The 23,991-nt window shown below is 34.6% G+C and overlaps 1 protein-coding gene across 4 annotated transcripts; it reads right to left on the minus strand.

Annotated features, from left to right (window-relative positions):
* Positions 1–1,752: 1,752 nt before the first annotated feature.
* On the minus strand, positions 1,753–22,494 carry LOC105215384 (proline dehydrogenase 1, mitochondrial). Of its 4 annotated transcripts, none has more exons than XM_011189271.3 (13): positions 22,348–22,494; positions 17,131–17,861; positions 9,815–9,936; positions 9,082–9,168; positions 8,838–9,019; positions 4,882–4,920; positions 4,558–4,622; positions 4,311–4,489; positions 4,075–4,249; positions 3,851–4,012; positions 3,605–3,796; positions 3,352–3,529; positions 1,753–2,936 (listed from the first exon to the last, which is right to left on the minus strand). In XM_011189271.3, the coding sequence occupies exons 2-13, from the start codon at positions 17,695–17,697 to the stop codon at positions 2,731–2,733; spliced, it is 2,154 nt and encodes a 717-aa protein (XP_011187573.2). In that variant the 5' UTR covers positions 17,698–17,861; positions 22,348–22,494; the 3' UTR covers positions 1,753–2,730. The 4 variants fall into 4 exon arrangements, with proteins under 4 accessions (XP_011187573.2, XP_011187572.2, XP_011187575.2 ...); XM_011189270.3 differs by lacking the exon at positions 9,815–9,936 and adding an exon at positions 10,123–10,244; XM_011189273.3 differs by lacking the exon at positions 4,882–4,920.
* Positions 22,495–23,991: the final 1,497 nt, after the last annotated feature.

A 23,991-nucleotide genomic window follows, 5' to 3' on the forward strand; every position in this document is an offset into this window, starting at 1 on the left:
TTAATAAACATTTTCTACAACCATATTAATGTGTATTGAAATCTTCATGCGTATTCGCCAATACGCATATTGCTCCGAATACATATGGAGTACGTTAAACTGCTCTGAACTCTGAGTGAAATTGAAAGTTAAAAATGATTTTTCTTTTACGGTTTTAGTTTCTTTCAGTATTCGACATCACTTCATTTCATAGCAGTTCACTGGCCAATAGCAAAAACACATTTCAATATTGATATTGTTATACAAATGGCTATTCTAACCACACACTGCACTCGAAAAATACCGGATTAGAGGAGGTCTAGAAGAGGCCGAGGGTTATATGTATATGCCGAACTCAAATTCATTGATAAGGAACGAAATTTGAGATTGTGCTTACTTTATTGTAATAATGCAATCTTTTGCATAATGTTGCAATCCATCGGCCCCCGCCGCTTTGTTGTTCTTCAAGCGGGTAATTGCAAGTCGGTCAAGGGAACAACTGTTTCATCGCCATTTGGGTATCGGGTTCGCCATCTCCTTGAGTTGTACTTTCAATGCCAGTCAGTAGACTGGAGAAGTGTTCTCTCCACAAATTCTGTACACTCTAGGCATCAACCGCTAAATCACATCTGAGTGTCCTACAGATGCTCTGGTCTTGTGTTTGTTGACGGACGCGATTTGTCCGCATCTTTGAGACAAGATAGTGGTCCGAGTCGATGTTAGAACATCGGAGCGTACACAATTCAAAAGTAATGGAGACATGTCGTCCATCTATCACAACAAGATCGATCTGATTGGGAGTTGTTCGATCGATAACTGTTGGCTAACCAGAAAATACTTGATCTAAGACTGTTGTCGTGGCCACTCCAAAATGAACGGCAGTCCGAAACTAACTAACGTGAATTTCTACACATGACCCCATCAAAATTTTAGAGAAAATAACGATTTCTTTCTTGATAGAACCGATGCCTTATTACTTTTCTATTCAGTTAAATGTGATTCCCCCTTTATAATTATTAATAATTAGAGTTTTTGTTTTATTTAATTTTATTTTATTTTATTCAACACTGAAATAAAGGAATTTTTCTTGTATAATGGAATTTAATAAATACATATGTATACGAACAGTTCTCCATTAACGCTTAACATGCTAACAGTTTCGAATTCCCTTATCTGAAATGAATAATGCGGTAGTATCTGATTACAGCTCTTCAATATTAGTGCCGAGTCTCGAGTACTCGTGCAACTTTTAGCATCCTTTCTGCTTTTTAGTTATATCTTTAATATGCACATATTTTAGAAACACTAATTGAAGCTGACTAAAACTAAAAAGAAGTCTGTTACAATTACATTTACAATTACAATATAGCATAGTAGATTTAATAATCTTGTTATCAACATTTAATTTCTTTGGGTAAATATTGGGATATAGACAATAATTGAAATTTAATTCCGGCACGGCTACTGCGAATATTTAAAATTACACATTTTGTTTATTAAAGTATATCCATATATTCTTACAAATGTGATCCTAACGATTCTTAGTCCACTTTAACAGTTTATTATTGTCATTTCAATATCGAAAAAGTCAACATTTACTACCATTTATATTGAATGCAAAGTGTGGCGGTTCGTTTTTGCTTTTTATCAGCTGATAGAAAAGAAATAAATGAACGGAAATGAATAAAACTGTAGCTTGCGGAACGCATAAACCCTTTGGGCATTACAATTACTTGTATATTCTTTAATATAATACTTGCACATATTCATATAGCATACATTTAGGAGCCAAAAACATAATTAACGAATAAGCTACCATATAATTTTTAACAAGAAATTATACTAACTATCTGTTTCAGTGATCTAAAAGACTCTCTCGAAATAAAATAAAATTGAATTGTTTACATTTAGCTAAATTACATTCAATTCAACTAGATATTCGTAAAACTAAAATTTGAAGCAGAAACATTTCCAATATCGTAAATATAATAAAATAATGCGTTACAAGTGAGTAGGAGAGGTGCTTAGATTTACCGTGCTTGAACATTAAATAATAGAACTAATACGAGCAGCACTTGCAGCGCTAAGAGGTATGTCGCATACGCTAGCTTAGTTTATTAAAAATAAAACGAGCCAAAGGCCAACCACAAAGTATGTCTTATATGTAATACACGAACTAGATAAATCAACTTAAAATAAAGCAATGACGAGATTTTTTTGAATTGTCGAGCAGCGTTGGAGGATTACGCATTTGCAGTGCGTACACACGTGCAGAAGTGCAGCTGTGTCTGCTCTTTCCAGGGGTCCACCAATTGCCGTATGTAAGACTGTCTTAGACACAGTTAAACTCCCACTTGTGCGTGTACATGTGCCAAATGTACTGTTAACCAGCCAGTAGCGATCCTCAAATGTCATGTTGTTTTTGTTCTCGAAAATTAGTTACAATTTTTAGTTATGTAAGTCTAGTTTTTATCATTTCATATCAGTGGTTTCACATTTACTTTAAATACAAATATTTCGTAATATCAATTTATTGTGTGTTTCAGTTAAGGATTTATTTGTATAAATAAAATTTTACACATTTTGATTTTCAGCAACGATTTATTGCATTCGGATTCGGCGACTGGTGATTCCCATATCTTGTATCTAGTAGGTTTCACCTTTCTGTTCTATCTGTATGCTTGTCGTATGAGTGTGTGTGTATGTAAGTTTGCTTTCGATTTGTGTGTTGGACTTTTAAGTGGGGCAAGTTTATATGGGCACATAGTTGCCCTTAGGCTTGTAGAATATTTTGCCAGTCAAGAATCTACGTCGGATTTCGGAAAGTAGCAAACGTTTCTCCTTTTGAATTTTCTTCAAGACACCCTTATTCTCCTGTGCTCGTCGTGACAAATATGGCAAAACTTCATTGACTGGTCCGTAGGGGATGTACTTGTACGCAGAGTAGCCAGCTTGACCTGAAATACATCTCAATTATATAGCTATCCAAAATTTATAAACAGTCTATCCAAATTGGTTACAATAAAGATCGTATGGTTCTTAAATTGTGTCAATTTTTTTTATTAATCTAAAAGAAGAAACCTTCATGGTTTAAAGAGCACGATTCTGACGTAAAGTGAAGTGTAAGTATTTGAGGGGGAAATCCCTTAATTTGTTTACAGAAAAATTAGTGTTTTTGGAACAAGGAAGCGATTTTTTTTAGTTGAGATTGGCGTTTTCGGGAGTTGTTCCTCGGAAGAGCTCTCAAAGTATATACGGGAGTTTTCATTTCATTTAAACTTTTACAGATGAAAAACTGAATTACAGCGAATCAACGATTAGAATGACAGTGCTATGGGTTTCTAAACTTATCTCAGGTGTACGTGCACTTACCTAACGGGAAGGTGATATAATCGCACATTCCCAATAATTGACCAAAGCAGATGACTTTATCTTCAGGCGAGATTCCGATTTCTTTCATTCTTTCGATGGCAAAGCGCACGGTATCCTCGTTGTGAGATGCCACCATAATACCAATCTTCTTAGCATCCTCCCCACAGTCCTTCATTAACTATAAAATTAATGAAAAAGAGGACATTATGCGACATTTGCGTTTTATACGCACAAATATTCATATTTTACTCACCTTTATTCTTCGCAAACATTCAGTCAATGTTTTGTGGTACATATCTGTGGTGGCCTCATAATTGGCGCAGATTGGATCCGGATAGTTCATGCTAGCAGCGCGCTCTCGTTCTTGCTCCATGTAGGCACCACGCACTAATTTGGCGCCGAAGTAGAAGTTCTGGCGTTTTGCTTGCTCCAAGTCAGTGCACACCTAAAGCGATTGAGGCAATCAATGAGTTCATAGAAATAAATCAATTTTCTGTACCTCTCCGAAGGTTTCTCGCAGGTAACATTGATAAGTGTTGAATACGATGGCCTTTTCCTTGTTGTACTTGCGCATCATTTCTAGAGTGATGCGCGAAATGGCAGGTTGGAAATAGGTCTGTTCAGCGTCGATCATTATGCGGACATCCAGATCGGCAGCGGCCTACAAAGCAACAATGTATCAAAACTCCAAGAAAACAGTAGATTTAACGATGAGATATATACCTTAACAATTGTATTGACACGGCGAATCATATTCCTGAACATTTCCTCTTCTTTGGGCGGAATCTGTGAGATCAATCGACGCATTTGTCCGGTTTGTGGGTCTGGCACACGGAAAGTGTCACTCAACTGCGAATCCTCATCCACAATGCCAGACCAGGGGAATAAGTGGAGAATACTGCAATACAAAAGGTGAATATTAGAGCTCCCCTTCGTGTGAGAATTGTTGTTGGACTTACCCTTCCTTGTCCGAAGTAACATTCTTCAAGAAATCCTGTACGTTTTTATTGTCACCCAAACTGGAATAATACTTCTCCAGATCTTTGATGGTCTTGTGATGAGTCAGCACATTACCCTGACCACCGACTAGGTCCTCCATGTATTTGCGAGTTCGCATTATCACCTCTGAAACTTGCAGCTGAAAATAGAGCATACCAAATAGGATATTATAGAAGTTAAGTTTCCCTAACGACATTTTGTACTCACCAAAAGCTGGGGCCGTCCGAGCGCTGTAAGCTTAATAGCCGTAATGCCTGTACCAAAAGTGGCGCCTAGGTGTGATAAAATCAATTAGCATCATGGTAATTAGAGAGATGGCTGTTTTAATCTACAAGTCTATATAGCTGTATACTATAAACATGTGTATGTATATACAACGATTTTTACGTAGTGGCATACGAATACTTAGTGGACTTACGGTGTACATACATACATATACACAAAGGAACAAACATCAATTCCTATGTACAAGAATTTCAAATTTCGGCAAAGCTAACATATTATATCTATGTAAATCCGAGTTTAGCTTACCCTCAGCAACGGGTCGGGGTACAGTTTTATGATCATCATCTTTGTTAGTGGGTTAGTGGATTTTGATTAGATTTGATTGGTGCGATTATATTATTTCATAAGCAGTAAATCAAATTTGAGTAAATTCATAGGTGAGGGAAGAAATTAATGCGTTAAAAACAAATTTAGATCCAAAGTAAATAAGCAGTGTATTAAATTAAATCAGCAATAAAAACGGAATAGTTTAAAAACGGAATAGTAAACGTTTTAAAATAACACATTTTGAGAAGGAAAAAATATTTAAATATTATTGGATTTCATTGTTTTCTTTGAGTGGTATAAGAACCCTGAAGCCATTTACAACTCTGAATATTATTCAACCCAAACCCAAAAGCTGAAAGGTCTTAATGGAGAATATCGAACGTACTCTCTTCGTTAGTTGTAATTTCTCGAAATTATTTGCATATAATCTCTCTTTAAACTTATAAAAAACCATGTGTGCGAGAACTGAACTTTGAACAATACATTTCATTTAACCTCTTTTATGTCAATGAATAATTAGTTCAACAAATGGTGTTCTTTTTAGGGTTCTCATACAATTTTCCGCCAGAATCCAATATGACTTCGCATTCATTTCGCAACAAGTTCCTAAGAGAGTATAGTCGTTTTTTTCACATAATGGTTGGTTGTAAGTCCTAAAACCAAGATTTGTTCATTTCATAACATAAAAGGAGTATTATACGAGTATACGAGTATTATAACGTTACAAACAAACAAGCAAGTAAACATACAAGTGAAGCTAATAAAAGCGTATTAAAAAATTCAAAAAGGTTCCTATGGATCCTATGGTCAAAGAAGCAAGACACAATTAAACGTTAAAACAGCAACACATTGGATCTAATCATTGAATCCGCAGCGAATTCGATTTCGATACGATACAGATTTGTCGATCGAAAATGTTCATGCAATCATTGATTCAGTCGATAAACTGCTTTACCACAAAGTGTGATCGTAAAACTGTTTTATCGACCTCAATCGACAAATGCGAAAAATTTGATAAAGTGTCATTGCTTAAAATAAATATTTCTGCTTTGTTCAATAATAATTATATCTGACCTTTAACTATTGTGAAATTTATTCCAAAAAATATTTAATTCGCCTTAGGCTCTTTGAGAAAATTCTATCGCTATTGCGAGGGGCAAATTTATATCGCTTTTAAACATCTTTAATTTATTTTTGTTAGTCTGTTTCTGTCTCTTGGCTCTAAAATACCCATTTAAGGGGTTATATACAGTTAAAATTTTCAAAAAATCGATTTTTTTTTATTTCATTTTCTTAATGTACATATATTTAAGAATACACACAGATTACATATCGTTCCGGTGAATATTTTCAAAGTTACAAGCAAATGAAAAATTTGAAAAGGCGTTTCAGAGTGCTTGGAAGTACAAGGTCCAAACTTTAAACGCGTTTTTCTCAAAATGGTGTTTTCAAAGTCGGTGACCAACATTACTCGAAAACGGCTAGACCGATTAGTCTCAAATTTTAACACGACCTTCTTAAATATATTTTTTATTAATTAATCGAAGATTTTTTCTCTCCGATAAATATTTTTTTTTATAAACAATTTAAGGCCGAAATATCGGTGAAGAATCGATTTTTTTTATTTGAGAAACCGCCATTTTGTCAAAAAATTTTATTTTGCTTATTCCTTCGATTAATTACTAGATTTAACATTATTTTAACGAACTCTTTTTGGTTTTTTAATTTCGGATGATCCAGTTCCGAGATATAGTGGTCACCGCAAAACGTTTTTTGAGAGGAGCTCCTGGACATCAGCTGTAGCTCTTTTTCAAATAAATATTTTTACTAGTACTAAGTCTTAAAATACAGTTAAAAGATACCATAATATGTGTATAAATTTTGGGTTCAATAAATTAAAAAGTTTTCTCAGAAAAAATTCTGGAAAATTCACTTTTTTCGGCCGTCTAACTGTATATAACCCCTTAAAACATAATTTAGTCCGTCATCAGTAATTATTTACATAAAAACTTCCAAATGGTTAATTTCTTTTACATTTCCGCAACTCATTCACCAACGGATAGATTCCGACCAAAATTTTCGATTTTGCGGATTCAATGATTTCGTAATTAGCGACATCTATTAGCCGGGGAACGTATTTTTTCGAGTCGGTAAGTGAGTTCAATGTGATCGTACATTTTATTTTCAATACGATTTCCATGATTCCGACGGAAATTTTTTCAATCGAATCGAACCATTTTTCGATCGAAACGGATTCAATGATAGGCCCATTATTTATTCACTCATTATCGATTCTTGCGGAAGTCAATGTCAATTAATTACAAATTTTAATTGATTGTAATTACAAATTGCTGATTAGTTTTTCAATAATATTTATTCATTCAGATGTAGGAATCATAAATTGTCACAGGGAGAGTAAACAAACAAAAAAGTTATTTAAACGCAATTTTCTTCGTGCGAAAACAAATTTAGGGTTTTGTTATTCGTGTAAGCACTTTGAGTAAACATATGTATGTATGTATGTAGATAATATGTGTGAAAACAGCACGAGCGATTTATTTTTAAAGCGTTTGCGATTCATTCATGTGGGAAACATACACACATGTACATACATATGTATATATACTTATGTAGTTAATCATTGAAAAAACGTATGCGAGAAAAAATATCGTTTTTCAGAAATCGAAAAATTTTCAAAATGAGATTCTGTATGCTAACACATTTGTCTACATTGTAGTGTACGTGTAAACGCGTAAGCAGATGTTAGACTGAACAAAGATAACCAAAATACATTGAAATTTGTATACGCTAGTGACCAATGAATTTCGATTGCTTACTAAAATCAATCACTTAATCCTCACTAAAGTGGATCGCAACAATTTAGTAAGCGTCAAATGATTATACTAGAATATGGTATCACTGATAATTATTTATAAATTTTGCTGTATTAAATATGAAAATATAATTCAAAAATTTTATATGGTCATATTTCGAAAAATATCAATATGTATTTTCGAAAGCTATTTATGGAACCGTGGAAATGTTCCTATGATCTTGATCTTGAGAATAATTACCTACTTATTAATTCGAAATAAAATATGTACATTGAACAGTAGCAAAAAGCTCCTAATATAATGCAAATAAAGTTCTGGTATGCCAAATTGTATCGAAGTACTATATTATTCAAAATTTCCCATAATTGTACATACATATATGTATGTAATGTTGTTTGTGTGAAACTATAAAATTTGTTCACAAAATTAATAAAAATTATATTTCCCGTTCGCTACTACCAGTTTCATTATTTACTGTACTTTGCATTTAATTATTAACTGATTTATTGATTATATCTCCAGATATTTTAATTTTAGATTAGATATGTATCTGTGAGATTCGGATAGAATTCACAACGGTGGAAAAACATATGTATAAATTATACGTATGTACGTCTACAAAATTTCTCAAGCTGGAGAATGAAACTGCCTAAATAAATATTTTCGACTGCAAAATATTTATTTTGAAAATGTTAAGTTAATCCACCTAATTGAGCTGGAACTCCACTTGGTGGTTTTGTTACTGTTAGTTGGAAGTCATAATTCGGCATGCAAGTTAAATTAATTTAAATAAATTAAGGCAAATATATGTATGTATATGGTCTTAGCATGTGTTGCGTGTCAGACAAATGGAGATATCTACTATATTCCAGTAATATCTCTATATCACGGTGGCCCTATGCAAATCCGAAAAGTGTAAAATGTAGTATTTGCCATCTATGTATTAGTTTGTAGCAGAACCAACGCAAAAAGTTATTGGTCTACACATTTGTATAAGTACATAGTATGTGAGGTATATCAGCCCATTTTACTATATTAAAAACATGCATAATTTGCTGCGCCTAAACCTACTTAAATTCTCCAACTCGCTGGCTCTCTTACCTGAAACGGCTTCCAAGCATTTTATGAATATTTCCATATTACGTTCGCAAGTAGCTTCATTCAAGTAGAAATAAGTTCGGGCGCTGCTCACCTTGTAACGCCGATCGGCGAAGGACTTCTCCACATGGTATTGAGCTATCGTACCATCATCTTTGACATCGCCAGCGCTGGAAACTGAAGACCTGTAATAGATGTATAAGTGAGCAATCACGCATGAACGTAGGAACAAATTACGGCAACTCACTCAACTTCACGCTTCTCAGCCTCTTCCTGAGAGAGATCCTCCTCCACAGAGTAGTCGAGAATCGGTTTCACGCCAAACGAACGCAGCCTGGAAAATTGCCACAATATTTAGTAAAATCCGTAAATAATAGGTGAATTGCACGACTGTGCACGGTTATTTAGTTGCATGCGCATTTTTATTGCGTTCCACATTTGTCATGACTTATGAGTGAGCTAGTCGTTCAGGAGTTATGGGCGCCATTATTACATGCGGAATTCATTTGGAAAGTTATGAACTTCTAGAGGCGAGAAGTGAAGTGAAATCTGACACATAAATACAATTCACTTTCTAGGTGTGCACCAGCAGGGCAGTTTACATACATATATATTTATAATTTATGAGTGCATTTTCAATCGAGCTGCGTCACTGAAAGCGAAATAATGGGAGTGGGGTGTCCACAAATGCATTTGTATGATTATGGATTATTGATGCTATGCGGTTTATTGGAAAGCATCTGGGTGACAGTATCATGTGATAGACCTATATTTAGTTACTGAATGCTAGCAGTGGGATGTACAGAGAAATACTTGTATAATTATTTAATGGTACGATCGTTAGGTTTTAGTAAATTGGATTTTTTCTCAAATTGTTAAAGTCATGCCACATGCATTGTTACTCTTGTACATACAAACATATACAAATGTATGTGCGTCAATATATACTCGCACATGTGAAATTGATAAAGCATAGGAACCTTTCCAGAGTCGGCACGATAGTACGTCTATTTTCGCCCGCAACAAAGTGTCCATAAAAAGATAGCTTCATCAGCAACGCAAACAGCCGGTCACCTATTAGGGTGCGTGTAATTTTCATTATCTAGCGTAAGCGGCAGCATAGCACGAAAGCCGTTAGCAAAGAGTCGTTTTTTGTATTGAAGCATTTGTGGGGATTTATTGTGTTTGTCGAAAGCGGTTGGCATGAATATATGGGGTTGGCACATGTGAAAATATAACAAAAAAAAAAAAAGAAAAAGCGTTAGTTTCGTTTACTTTGTACAATTACCTTTCTAGTGTTGGGATGATTTTGACTTGATCTTCGCCAGCTACAAAATGACCGTAGAACGTAGCCTTCATCAGCATTGTAAACAATTTGTCGCCGAGCAATGTGTTGGCGATCTTCATTAGCTGTGCGGTGTGTGGTATATACAAAATGCATGAATAACAATTAAATTAGAATGAAAATAATATATATGTACATTAATTATTTAAATTTATAATAAATATGTGTCACACAGCGAATTGCCTAAATAATCTCATTAAAAATTGTTTACGAAGATGAATGTTAATGTTTAGGGTGGTACTTAAAAGCGGGAGTCCTACTTTTTATATATAATAAATAATAATATACATATATATAGAAAATGTTAGATACTATATATACTTACTACCGAGGATAATATCTAAAGACTCAAATAATAATTTTTGACAAAATTGTATGTAATTGAGATGTGTCGTACAGAGGTCACAGTTTAGAAATTTCTATGAGGACAAATTAAAAATTTGTAATGGGACTAAATTTGGGACTGATTGGAAAATTAAAATGTTCCATTTGCATAATGAAATATAGCATCTTCTCGCAAGTCTATCATTTATTTAGAAAAATGTTTTCACCGAACATCATGACAAACAACAAATCCATTTCAACCACAGTTGTAACCAGTGAGAAATTTGAAGAATTCTGTGTTTTCTTCTTACTTTTCATTTTTGATCATTAATTATTTCGTTTATGCAGGTCTAAGGTTGTGAGCACCAAATATGCGCTCTCAAAATTTTAACGCATTATTTTTATTTTTATTTGTTGTTGTAAAGACAGGAAATAGCAAATGTGTGAAAATAAGAAAACCGTTACACTTAAAAGAAGGAACGACACGATAAAAAATAATACAACTGTCGGGAGTCCATGAGGAATAATTTTCTTTTTACGATTAATAATTATTACCGAAATAGTTTTTCTGGATATCAGTGACTCGAAATTGAAAGGAAACACTTTTGGATTTTATAATTTTGACCCATTAAATAGTAGTTCACTAAAAACTGAATAAAAAAGAGTTCTTAATAAGTTTAAATTCTACAGTTAGTAACCTACTGTCAATTGGGTCGCGAGAGCATAAATGGTTATTCTTACATCACCAAAGTAAATAATCCATATTAATATTATAAATGACAGTAGGCAGATAACTAAATTGAGTTAGTGATTTTTAGTCATTTTTGTTGGGACTTTTGCTCTTTCACGTCTAAACGGCTGAACGGATATTGATGAAATTTAGTAAGGTAATAGATGGTTACCTAAAAACCGATATAAGATCAAAATGATCACGTCATCGTACTTAGGGGGTTGGAAGTAGGCAGAAAACTGAATTGAGTTAGTGATTTTTTTATGGGTTTTGCTGGGAGTTTTGCTTTATCATGTTCCGGACGAAGTCGCGTGTAAAATATATATAGTATATATAATAATCATAATTATAATTCTTATTTGTATTCGGTGAATGTTAGCAATAGTATTTTTTCATACATATGTTATATGTATGTATAAGTACATAATTATGCCTTTAACAGCAAAATCTTTTATCTCGCATAACGAACACCGATGGATGCGAGTTTGAAATAAATAAAAATTTTGCATTTTTGCTCCGTAAATCTATTTCTGTCATAATGGAAACTTTTTCATGGTCCACAATTGACGTCCAATGTTCGCATAAGTACATTCTTATACGCGTACATATGCACATATGTTTCAACATGCATGTGCCATCGAGCATGTGTTGGTGCATACTTTGTACTCGTAATACCTAAATAATGCCTGTGGCGGGATGAATTAGTTAACTGTCGAACCGCCACAACGCCCAACTGTCGCAGCGTCAAGGTTGCAGTCATTCACCCAAATTCAACCCACGGCAGTTTGCCACAAATTATCTTAAACACGCTGTCGCCAAATTTAAATTGTCAGATTTTCAGATGTTTTTGTTGTTGTAGCAAATACTTATTGCTATGTGTGTACTTTTGTATGGTTTGCAGATGATAAATAGATAAATTGTGTTGATTTTACGTTTGCTTGCGTATGCATTTAAGTGGCATTTTTAAAACCCACCGTTCACGTGTTTCATATAGAATAATATACACGAAATTGATAGACTAATCAAATATAAATATTCACATATGTATATATACGCATATTTCTTTGCTCGTATAATTGACCTTAGGAATTAGATTAGATCTTATAATATAGTAATGCAGTAGTTCACTGATAGCATATCTTATGCCGCAGCCCAAAAATATGTATGTTAGTATAGAGTATTATTTCTCACTCTTTCAATTTCAACTGCGTATTAGACAGCCGTTCGATACCAAACGAGGTTTCAGACAAGGTGACTCACTATCGTGCGACTTCTTTAACCTGATCCTGGAAAAAATTGTAAGAGCTGCAGAGCTAAGCCGAGAAGGTACAATCTTCTACAAGAGTGTACAGCTCCTGGCGTACGCCGATAATATTGATATCATCGGAAGCAACAACCGCGCCGTTTGTTCTGCTTTTTCCCGCATGGATAAGGAGGCGAAGCGAATGGGTCTGGAGGTGAATGAGGACAAGACGAAATATCTCTTGTCATCAAGCAAACAGTCGGCACATTCGCGTCTTGGCTCCCACGTCACTGTTGACAGTCATAACTTCGAGGTCGTAGATAATTTCGTATACCTGGGAACCAGCATCAACAACACGAACAATGTCAGCCTCGAAATACAGCGCAGAATAACTCTTGCCAACAGGTGCTACTTTGGACTGAGTAGGCAATTGAACAGTAAAGTCCTCTCTCGACGAACCAAAATCAAGCTCTACAAGTCGCTTATCATTCCCGTCCTGCTTTACGGTGCAGAAGCTTGGACGATGTCAACATCAGATGAGACGACACTAGGACTTTTCGAGAGGAAAATTTTGCGCAAGATTTATGGTCCTCAGAACATTAGCAACGGCGAATACCGCAGACGATGGAACGACATTGACATAGTTCAGCGAATAAAAAGACAGCGCCTACGCTGGCTAGGTCATGTTGTCCGAATGGACGAAAACACTCCAGCCCTGAAAGTGTTCGATGCAGTACCCGCCGGAGGAAGCCGAGGAAGGGGAAGGCCTCCACTCCGTTGGAGGGACCAGGTGGAGAGCGACCTGGTTACACTTGGGATCTCCAACTGGCGCCGAACTGCGAAGGAGAGAGAGAGGTGGCGCACTATCGTCGATTCGGCTATAACCGGCTAAACGGTTGCAACGCCAATCACATACATACATACATTAGACATAGAGCTCTCCTTGCGTACAAATCCCTTAAGAAACTCTGTTATAGGTAACATGCCTATAGACTTCGCGAAATTATTCCCCTTATACTCTAATAATTTAGACACGTAAGCCAATTATTTACTATATAACATAAAGACTATCTCGATTATTTTACGTAGTTACATGTAATTGAAAGGTAAGCATTACGATTACGACACTATACGACAAAATCGGCAATCGACGAACGATGCTTTAATTTATTAAAAAAAAAAAATTTGTATCGAAAAATACTGGACCCCTTATATGACCTGTCATATAAGCTTGAGGAAAAAATGTAAACGCCATTGAATTATTATTGTCATATTTTATATTGTTTAGAACTATATCCTGTAATTAATAATAATTATTTAAGCTTTTTTTCGAACTTTGAAACCAAATATTTCGATTTTGGAGGCCAAATTCGAAGAATTCACTTTTACTTATTACTTAATCTCCCGAAAAAAAATAGTTTGGTTTTGGGGAAGCTTTGTGTGTTATCTTAATAAAAATATAGCAATAAATTGCGAGAGTATAAAATGTTCGGTTGCTCCCGAACTTAGCCTTTCCTTACTTGTTTTATTATGTGTTCTTCATTTCATACTTTGCTTATTATCCTAATAGCTTGAAATATCATGCAGGACAACGTCTTTCGGGTTCGCTCGTATTATATATAAATTAATTATATCGACCGATGAAAAAAATATATATTTATGTACAGTAATATTTTTGAGTGGGTCATGTAATTTTATTGTTCACTATAAAATAATATTTATTGTTGTCAGTAAAATTACTCGTTTTTGCGAATTGTATGTGATTGGCGTTGCAACCGTTTTTGCGAATTGCTCTCGAATTAAACGAGAAAGCATTTTACAGTAATAAAAAATAACATTAAGTTACAGTAAGACGTTTATATTTTGTATTATTTGTCAGTTATAAATAATCTAACCGCAGTTACATATGACTAAATAATTATATGTTGGAAGCAATATTTAAGTCATTGAATCTTAAAAATTGCACTAATTGCAATTTGTTGATGTAGCCCATGCAAAAGAAGCCGTAGTCAATCCATTTCACATGCGGGGAAGCCATTTCAGTAGCTAATTGCTTATGTTGCTCTGAGCGCGTGGAGCAAACAAATTATTACAAGGAAGAATATTTCATTTACTTGCAGGGGCACACCTCTAACTATAAATTAAACTATTTCGTATGCACCCTCTACATGACATGGATGCTAGTATAAAGGCAAATTATATATGTAAATGTTGTTATAAATTTACTAGTACTAAGTGTAGTATTTGTTAACATTTTATGTAAAAACATACATATGTATTAAAGTAAATATATAGTTAGAAATATTGGAATGTGTTACACAAAATTTATTTGCTGGCTCTCTGCCTAAATACATATATACATATATACATAAGTGTATTTAAATAATAAACCCACTGAAAACGAAAAACACGTTACATAAGCACGTTTGGTTGAAGTTCAGATAGTGAATCATCTTTCAAAGAATACGCCAACTCAATCACATTTTGGCAACGAAGGAATTTGGTATGACGTAGACAGTACCCTCTAGGAAAAAAATGCTAATTATAATTATATGAATGGATATCGCTCTCAATGCTCCTCATTTAATTTATCAAGTAATACCACACCCTTTCTGTATTTTTCATTCAAGAATTTCCCACTTTAATTTTACTTAAAATAAATGAAAGTATATAAACATATGTACATAGTGGTGCCAAAATCTCGTTAGTTCTTGTATTTAGCTAGCAGCAAAAACATAATTAATTTCATTAGCAAAGTACATATTGTGAAATTGTGAGTAGTGCCATCACGTGACTTCTTAGTAAGTTGCTATGAACAACGAAACTATGCAAAAAGTGCTAATCAATTCAATATTGCGAATCCATACATCTAAATATGTATACATATGTAAATATGTAAGTGTGTACTTCCGGGCGCCATAAAACCTTTTCATTTTGAAAATTTATCTGTATTAACCGGCACAAAGTTCTCTGCGACCGCAGCATTAGCGTAAGCGATTCACGCGACACCATGACGTTTGCGCTCGTGGGCGTACTTTTGCTGGTACTCGCCACTGTCAGTTGGTCGGAGCCACTCTCTAGTTTCAGGTTTGCCACGCTCGTCCGCCGTCTGACACACGCTAGATACGAGCACTCATGCAGCTTTCGTGTTCTTTCGGTAAAAGTGTATATGAATGCCTCTCTGTTGGCCGGTTTAGGGGGCTTGTCGTTTGATGTCGTCACCACTATCAGCTCTGCGTTGCCGGTGGCAATAAATTCCACCAAACGAGTATGTATGTATGTATCTACAATTTACAAAAGCACGAGGCAGGAACTCGTTTCACATATGTAATTGCAAAGGTTTCTATGAAAGCATGCACATTATATGCACTTATACTGTATATAAGAGGCAAATAGGTGCATCACACGACCCACCGCCATCGTCAAAGCAAATCTCCACAACTAATTTAAGTGCAACGTTTTCTTCAACTAGAGGAAAGCCAAAACGTCTGCACTTGCCACTGATAACAGATGGCGTATGCACCTGTCTAGAGATATATTTTTATACTCAGTATATGTGTATGTATGTATGTGAGTTGGTACCTTTAAATTGCAAGAAATTGCAAGCAACTAAATTTAACTTTAATACATACATATCTACATACGTGAGACCTAGTTCTCTGTTTATCCGAATTAAAACTGGAACTTATTTGTTAATCTGTACCAATGTAACATTTGGTCATAGTGTTCATTCATAATTTCGTGGAATATATGTTTTTAAACATTTATTGATATAATCCTTATAGTACCACCCACTTAAGTATAAAATATTTACCAAACCAAATTTAGAAAATTCTTTAAGGTTTCCTCTAATCAAAAATAAATAAAAGAATGAAATGAAATACACATAACAAAATAATTTGAATTAATATATGTATAGTGCGATTGAAGATTTGGAACACCGACTGTAGCGACATATATAGCGACAATTATAACGCATTTCCCAATCAAAAACAGTGGGTTCTATACAATAACAATGGCGCAATATATTTTTGACAAACATAAAAAATAAAAAAATTAAAATTTATTAAATGCACTATTTAAATTGGACCGAATGGAGACTACAAACCATTCCCGAATCCACCTGAAGACACCCAAAAAAATTCAATCAAATCGGTCCAGCCGGAGGACTTTTGTGACAGACACACACCGAAGAATTGTATATATATAAAGAACAATCTATTTATAATCTAATAAAATTTTATTCTGCTGTTTTTCACACTCTAGAACTAATTAAATTCTGAAAAGCTGAAAAGGAAGGTCCAAACAGCAGATTTTTATAGTATCCCCCTAATTTTCAATTTGTATAATACATAGATATTGTTTATATAAGGACCGAGACGAGCATCGAATCATAATAATCTCACCTAATCTGATAATCAGATCTTAGTTGTAAATATTATTATATTGGGAAAACTGTATTTACAATCCTGGAATACTTCTGGCTAAATATAAAACCTCTGACATAAGTGGCATTCCAATCTGTACTCAAATGTATACTCTATAGTAATATAATATATATAATTTATTTAGAATTAAATTAAAATCGCAATAAGTAAATTGATGTATAGAAATATTAGTATGTGGGATCTTAGAATATGTATGTCTAATTTACCTTGAGATTGTTCTCCACTACGGGCTCAATGGAACAAACGGTGTACACCAAATAGGCGCGTATCAGCTCCCATGTTGTTTTGCTCTTGAATGCCGCGATAGGATCATTGAAACTGACATCCAATGGATCACGTTGGGGATTAGCAGGAACATTGGGTTGTTGTTGTGGGGGCTTATGAGATCGGGTTCGTTTTATTTCAGGCTCAGCCTCTTGTCGAGCAGCAACGACAGATCGTGCGAGTGGTTCCTTTGTGAATAGTGTATGCCTTGAGTTGTAGGCAGGTGAGAAAAGAATGCTGCTGAGAAGTTGACGTTGCTGCTGCTCTCGTCGACTTAACTGACACTGTGATGCCGCTGTGTATTTGAGATCGTTTGCTTTACGATCAGTTACATGACGTGCCTCTTGCTGGTTCGTTGATCCTAACGTTGCCGATGTCGATATCGATGCTGTGGCGGTTGCCTCACCACTTGATCTCCACACAGATGCGGTGCTCCGATTACTTTTATTGCGACTGTAAACCAAATTCGATGTGGCACGTTGAGCACAAATGGAACGCAAAAACGCCATCACATACACACACACTGATATTAAGTTTAAAGTTGTACGACGGGAACGGGAATCAAATCAACTGATTGCTGTACTAAATTCAGCACTCAAATTCAATATTCAGCTGCACTATTTAAAGGTTGATCTGTATGTATGTATACCGTGATTGTTCCGCACTTTTGTGGCTAAATTTGAGATGAGAACAATTGGTTGGTACAAATGCTTGTGGTTTATTTCAGTAACCCCGCAACAAACAGTTACCACGACTATTTAGAAAACTCTCCACAATAATTAACTATTTTCAATACACAGATATAAGTGTGTGTGTGTACATATATATGTATCTACAGCTTAAAATTTGACCTAACTAAATTCGTTTGGCGCATGCGTTTACACATCCGCTCTTCAGTTACGACCGACACTTGGCGCTCCTTGGATTTCCGACCATACAAACAACCACACGTACATATATATGAATTGTATTAGTAAGTATAATATAAAACTCGTAAATGCACGTTTGACTATTTGTTTTTTTTTTTATATTTCGATATTTAATTTAAAAAAGATTTTTTTGGTTCTAATTTAGACATGTAATACTTCAAAAATAATAATAATAAATTTTTTTATGTTCGTAACCAAACACGTTAATATTTTGTTACTTGTGCTCTCTGTCATTTCTCAATCAATCGAATGATAAAATGAACTTACACCTCGAATTTGGGGAAATTGAAATTTATTTATCGAAAGACATGACAAGTTGCTTATGCACGTACAATGCCTTTTGAAGAGATGAGTATACATATTTGTATAAATGTATGTACACATGCATGTATGTTAGAATTATGCGATCGAATCAATTTAAATATCGCTAACTATGTATTAATTGAAGTTTGATCCAATTTTGCACCACCCCCTATTAGATACTTTTATATGGGCGAATACGCTTTTCAAGAATATACTTACGTACATATGTATGTATATTCGAATAATATATTCTATTTCGATTCTTCATCTCAATTAAATAGTCATGTTTTTTTAATAGCTTTAAGCAATAAGATCAAGGGAACGTACGCTCTCAGTGAGGCCAATCTTTGGAGGAGAATGAGGTAGAATCTTCCCAACATTTCTTTCTGGAATGCCTCACCTTTGCGAGTAAAAACTTTTTTTTAAAACTTCTCCAGGTTTGTGGTAGATTCTAGGCGCTTTGTCGATTCTTCAATTTAATTAAGGTGTCAAAGGACTGTCCTCAATAAGTGTAAGGGTGTTTCCTCCGGTGATGAACAGCCATCGAACCTAACCCTACCTAAGCATTAATATCACTGATCTTTTTCTGTATCCACGAGGGCGGCCCGATGAGTATATGGCCTACAAAAACATCATCGTAATTGTATGTTTGTAAATATAATATATGAGAAACGGTATCCTGTGAAGCCAAAATGAAATTGCGTATTATTAACAATAATGAGCGAAAGGTGATGACTTCAGTGACTACATTTACATAAATAAGTGCTCATGTGCAAATGGGAAGATATTCACAAAGCGCTAATTGTAATAGACACCTATAAAACGAGTTTTGATCAAATTGACTCATGTGATCTGTCATAACTTTTCACCGTCTGCTTAGTATGTACGCGAGCATCTTTACTTATTTATGCAGCTGTAAGTAAGCATCGTTCATGTTTACAAAGTGATTAGTGCTCTGTCTGGATGTTTAATTGTAACAGATATTTAAAATATGCGCTTAAAAAGTGAACGTGAAACGCCACTTAATACATTTCCGATCCGCTCAATTGTATGTTCTGCTAAATCAAAATTGTACGGAAACAAGTCCATAAAATACCGTATAGGGTTGGGGTTAAGGTTGAAATACGTTTCCCATTTCTTTAAGATGAACAGTTGCGGATGAGATAGGTGCAGCGGTGATTTCCTCATCTTTTGCTCACATTGGCCGAGATTATATGAAATATAAATGTTAATTTTGGCCAGTGTCCCATTAGGAAATTGGAGTGTTGCCATTTTAATGATAGCTTAGAATTTTTACTTACGTAACTGAATTAATCGATAAGATATACATATCTACATAGGTATGTAGAGTACAAAGGAGTCGGGTTAGTTACAACTCTTATAACTCAAGACGTGTGGACCGATTTTTATGTTGTCTGATTTGTTGATTGTCCGCTCAGTATACCAGAATAACTACTAAAATTACAGTAAGGGGAATTGTTCGCATCGAAAAGTATTAAAAATAACTAGGAAAAATGTCAAAACGATTGGTCTCAATTGACTTCATATAAAAGTGGTTGCGAATAAAATCACCGAGTATCGGTGACAAATATAATTGTGAAATATTTTCAAATATGTTACAGCGTTAGTGGTTTTGGATTTAAGTTCACATTAATGATTTATATAATATATGTATTCTGTCTCATTTAATCACTCAGTTTAGAATTGAATGCTTTGTTTATAGAATTTCGAATGCTTTTGCATTGAGGATATGTAGATTTACTTCTGTATGTATATCCACATAAGTGTATATTGTCTAGACTTCTAAAAAACGTACTCGCTCGTGAGTAAATATTTAGGTGTGTACACAGGTGCTATATTTAAGACGTACCGGCAAAATAGCCGTAGCTTTCAGTTAGACACGCTTTAGCTGTTTTTAATTTTTAAAATAAAGCTCACTTTGTTGTTTTACATATTTAAATACATATGCACAAATATATATGTAAGTAATATTTAACTGAGATGTTTTCTCAAATTTTGCAATTGAACTTTGTCGCTTCGTCAGTTCATATATTTAAATAATAGAATTACTTTTATTTAATATTAGCAGACCGCTCCTGCTTCGCACGGGTTTAAACAAACATTTCAAAAGTTATAAGTTTTTACATACTTAAACACACTCTCCCATACATATGTATGTATGTAATTTCCCGTTTCTTGCGTGGGTTCATTTAAAAAAAGTAAAATGAGGAATATTCGAACATGAAATTATATTTTTTTTGTAATGAGCTAAAACTTGATTACGACCTCTAGTCTTTGGCACGCGAGTGCGATGCGAAGAGAATGACTCGCAAGACGATTTTCAGTTTCAGATTAAGACTCTCCACCACGAAGTCATTTTGATAGCCTCATGTGGGCACTATTTCTAGAAAGTTGAGATTGTAGTAAAAAAATAGCCTATGTTACTCGGGGTGAATCTAGCTTTCAAATGGTGAAAGAATTTTTGAATTCGGCATAGTTTTTGAGTTTATTCATTACAAACATACATACAAATCTTTCCTCTTAAAATAGTAGTAATTGAAAAAAAGTGTCAATTTAATATAGAATTCATTTCAGAACTGTCTTTAAATTAATGCGTCGTTATTAACGAATTGGAGCTAGATCGTAATGGAAGATGCAACGCTGTACGCTAAATTAATTAGAGCTCCATTTACTAATTTCACTTTGATTATCACCTTTTAGTTTTATCTAGTTGCGAATCTGTCTAGCTGTTCGCCTAGCTGTCAAGTGGATGTGAAGTGTTGCTCTAATTTTCTAATTTTCGCACTGTCAATTCGTTACGCTGTCAACCGTCACATGTCTCGCATTTATCCTTTGATAATCATACTAATGGAATTGTTAATTCAAATATTTGAATGCATACATACATACAACACTTAATGAGCGTAGAAGTCTACATGAATGAATACTCAATTGCAATATCTACCGTTACAGCGTTCGTTCCTCAGATGCAAATGCAGAACACTTCAACAGGTTCTCAGGTGATGCCCCAAGTTAAGTAATGCATAACAAAAACAAAAACAAGTGCGAAATTGACAGCTGTCAAGTGGATGTGAGATAACCGATAATTTTTTAAATTTTTTCTAACATTTTTTCAAGCGAGTTCGATTTCTCTGCTGGGTGTTTATTTGTACCGAAGTATAAAAATGAGAACAGCTACATACATTGTGTTCAAGCTTGTAGTGCTTCAACAAATCATTTACTCAACCCTGCATTGCCACTAGTGTTGGCATCGAGCAGAATAGAATTAATGTATACAAAAGCAACCAATGGATAATTTCAGCATATCTCCGACTCGATTCGGCTCAGCGAGTCAGCGAAACGCAAGCAACGTGATGTCTAATGTCAAGCTACACATGTGCATATTTATTTTTGTCGTTTGCTCGTACGGCAGCTGCTGTGCTTCCTACGATACTTGCTCTGAGTTATATAACTTTTTGCAGGTCCTTTCAGTAACACTCTCCCACACCAATCTGCCATATAGAATTCACCAAAAACAAAGTTGCAAAGTTGTTCAAATTAGAAATTTTGTTTGCTTTCATTCATTCATCAATTAAATATCGCATATTTTAGGAGCCAGCATGTGTGAAATGCTTAAAATATTCAAATTTTTATTAATTTGTTAACACAATCGCCGCTATTTGAGCACTTTTGCCGTTCCACTGCGATTTGCGATTTTCGCCAATTTAAAGAAATCAATACGTTTCGCACACTTCACTAATTAAACACTGTGTTGTTGCGGGGTCGTTAGTGATTCTGTATGAAATTTGTACTAATTAACTTGATTGTGGCACTTTCTTCACAAAATTTTCTTGAAATATATGCGTTTGCTTAGCAAATTTGCAGTGGAAAAATCTGTATACGCAGTGTGCTCAGCGTATCGAATACCTTTTTTTAGATTTTGGTCAACCGACCAGCGATTCACAAGTCCCGAGCTGAACGGTGCACGACTGACTGACTGAGACCAAAATCTGACGAGGTGAATCGAACCAAATTGGCAAACGGTGGTGGCTATAATGACGACGGTAGCAACGACGAAAATGTTGATCTGACCGCGAATTACACTCAGTGAGCGCACGAATATGGCATACAACTATGCCATTTAGCTTAGTGCTTAATACCGGTTCTTGTTTTCGCGCTGTAAGCTGTTCGCACGCGATGCTCGGCAGGAGGCGGTGGCCCGGTCGATTTGTGAGAAATCAGGCACGACAGCGTGGCGCTGGTGCCAGAGAGCAACATACACTTCGCTTTCATAAATATAAGATACACGAGTGTAGCTACACAACAATTTTCGTTTATGATTATGTACTTACTTACATATGTACTGTAACCACATGTGCTAGGCAAAAAATAGTACTTTCGTTTGAGGGGCTGGGACAAGTAGATAAAAATGAAAACATCTATCAGCAGCGAAATGAGCAACGCGCATGCTAACAAAGTCATCTCTCATAACAACAACAACAAACGCCAAAAAACTTAGAGAGACGGAAAATGAAAGTGAAAGAGTGTGGAAAATTTTCACCTCTTCAATTATATTCGCCGTGTTGTTGTTAGTTTTGTAAATCTTTAAAGTTTAAACAATGGATTTCGGTGGAAACACTAACGGTGTCCCCGTTGGAAATTAAGTTCAATTGATTTCACCACATTTAATTCAATTATATAAAATTGCTAACGAAAAGTTTGACCACGACCACAAGCATTGAAGGTGGAGAAGTAGAGACAAGCTATGTAAGCTTGCAGAAATCCCACAGTTCGTCTCCGAGTTCTAAAATAATCTATCATACCGAAAATTACATTGGAATTTTACCAACTATTGAACAGATGTCCGGAGCATATTGCCGGAATTGTTTTATGCTTATACAGATTTTTATGAAATTGGGTTTCTCTCGTGTCCAGAAAACAATCCAAATCTAATCGAATTGAGAACTGCTGACATTATATAAGAGATAAGAAGCGGTGTGGAATGAAGAGATTGAAATGAAATGAAAGTCTATGTATGCCTAAAGAATAGCCGAGGTTATTAGGAATAGGTGGTGTTATACATAATACTGAGAATATTTAGTAATAAATATTTTTATGTTTCTTTATAATACATATAATTTTTTAGTAAATACAGAATAACAAACAAATGTTAACCCAAAGTGTATTCAACAGAGTGAACTAAGTATATGACATTTAATTTTTTTTCCCCGAATTTGAAAAGTTTGTTGCCATTGATTTAACCTTTACATTTATTCAAAAATTCTGATTTTGAAATTCAAAAGTTAACAAATTTCAAACCAAAAAAAATTTTTTTTTTAAATGAATAAAAGAAAATGTCGAATACTTTCTGCTTATGCAAAACAACTCATGGAAGCAATTTACTAAGGTTTTGTGCTCCAACTGACAAATTGCAAACAATTTTATCAATATATATTATATTGTTCAATATAAAAAAGACGGGTTAATGTAAACAAATACATGAATTGTTTACTATTTTATTGTCAAAACTGGGTATGTCAAATACATAGTTCACTTTGTTGAATACACGTT

This window comes from Zeugodacus cucurbitae, chromosome 5 (assembly GCF_028554725.1).
Source record: "Zeugodacus cucurbitae isolate PBARC_wt_2022May chromosome 5, idZeuCucr1.2, whole genome shotgun sequence".
Classification (NCBI taxonomy): domain Eukaryota; kingdom Metazoa; phylum Arthropoda; class Insecta; order Diptera; family Tephritidae; genus Zeugodacus; species Zeugodacus cucurbitae.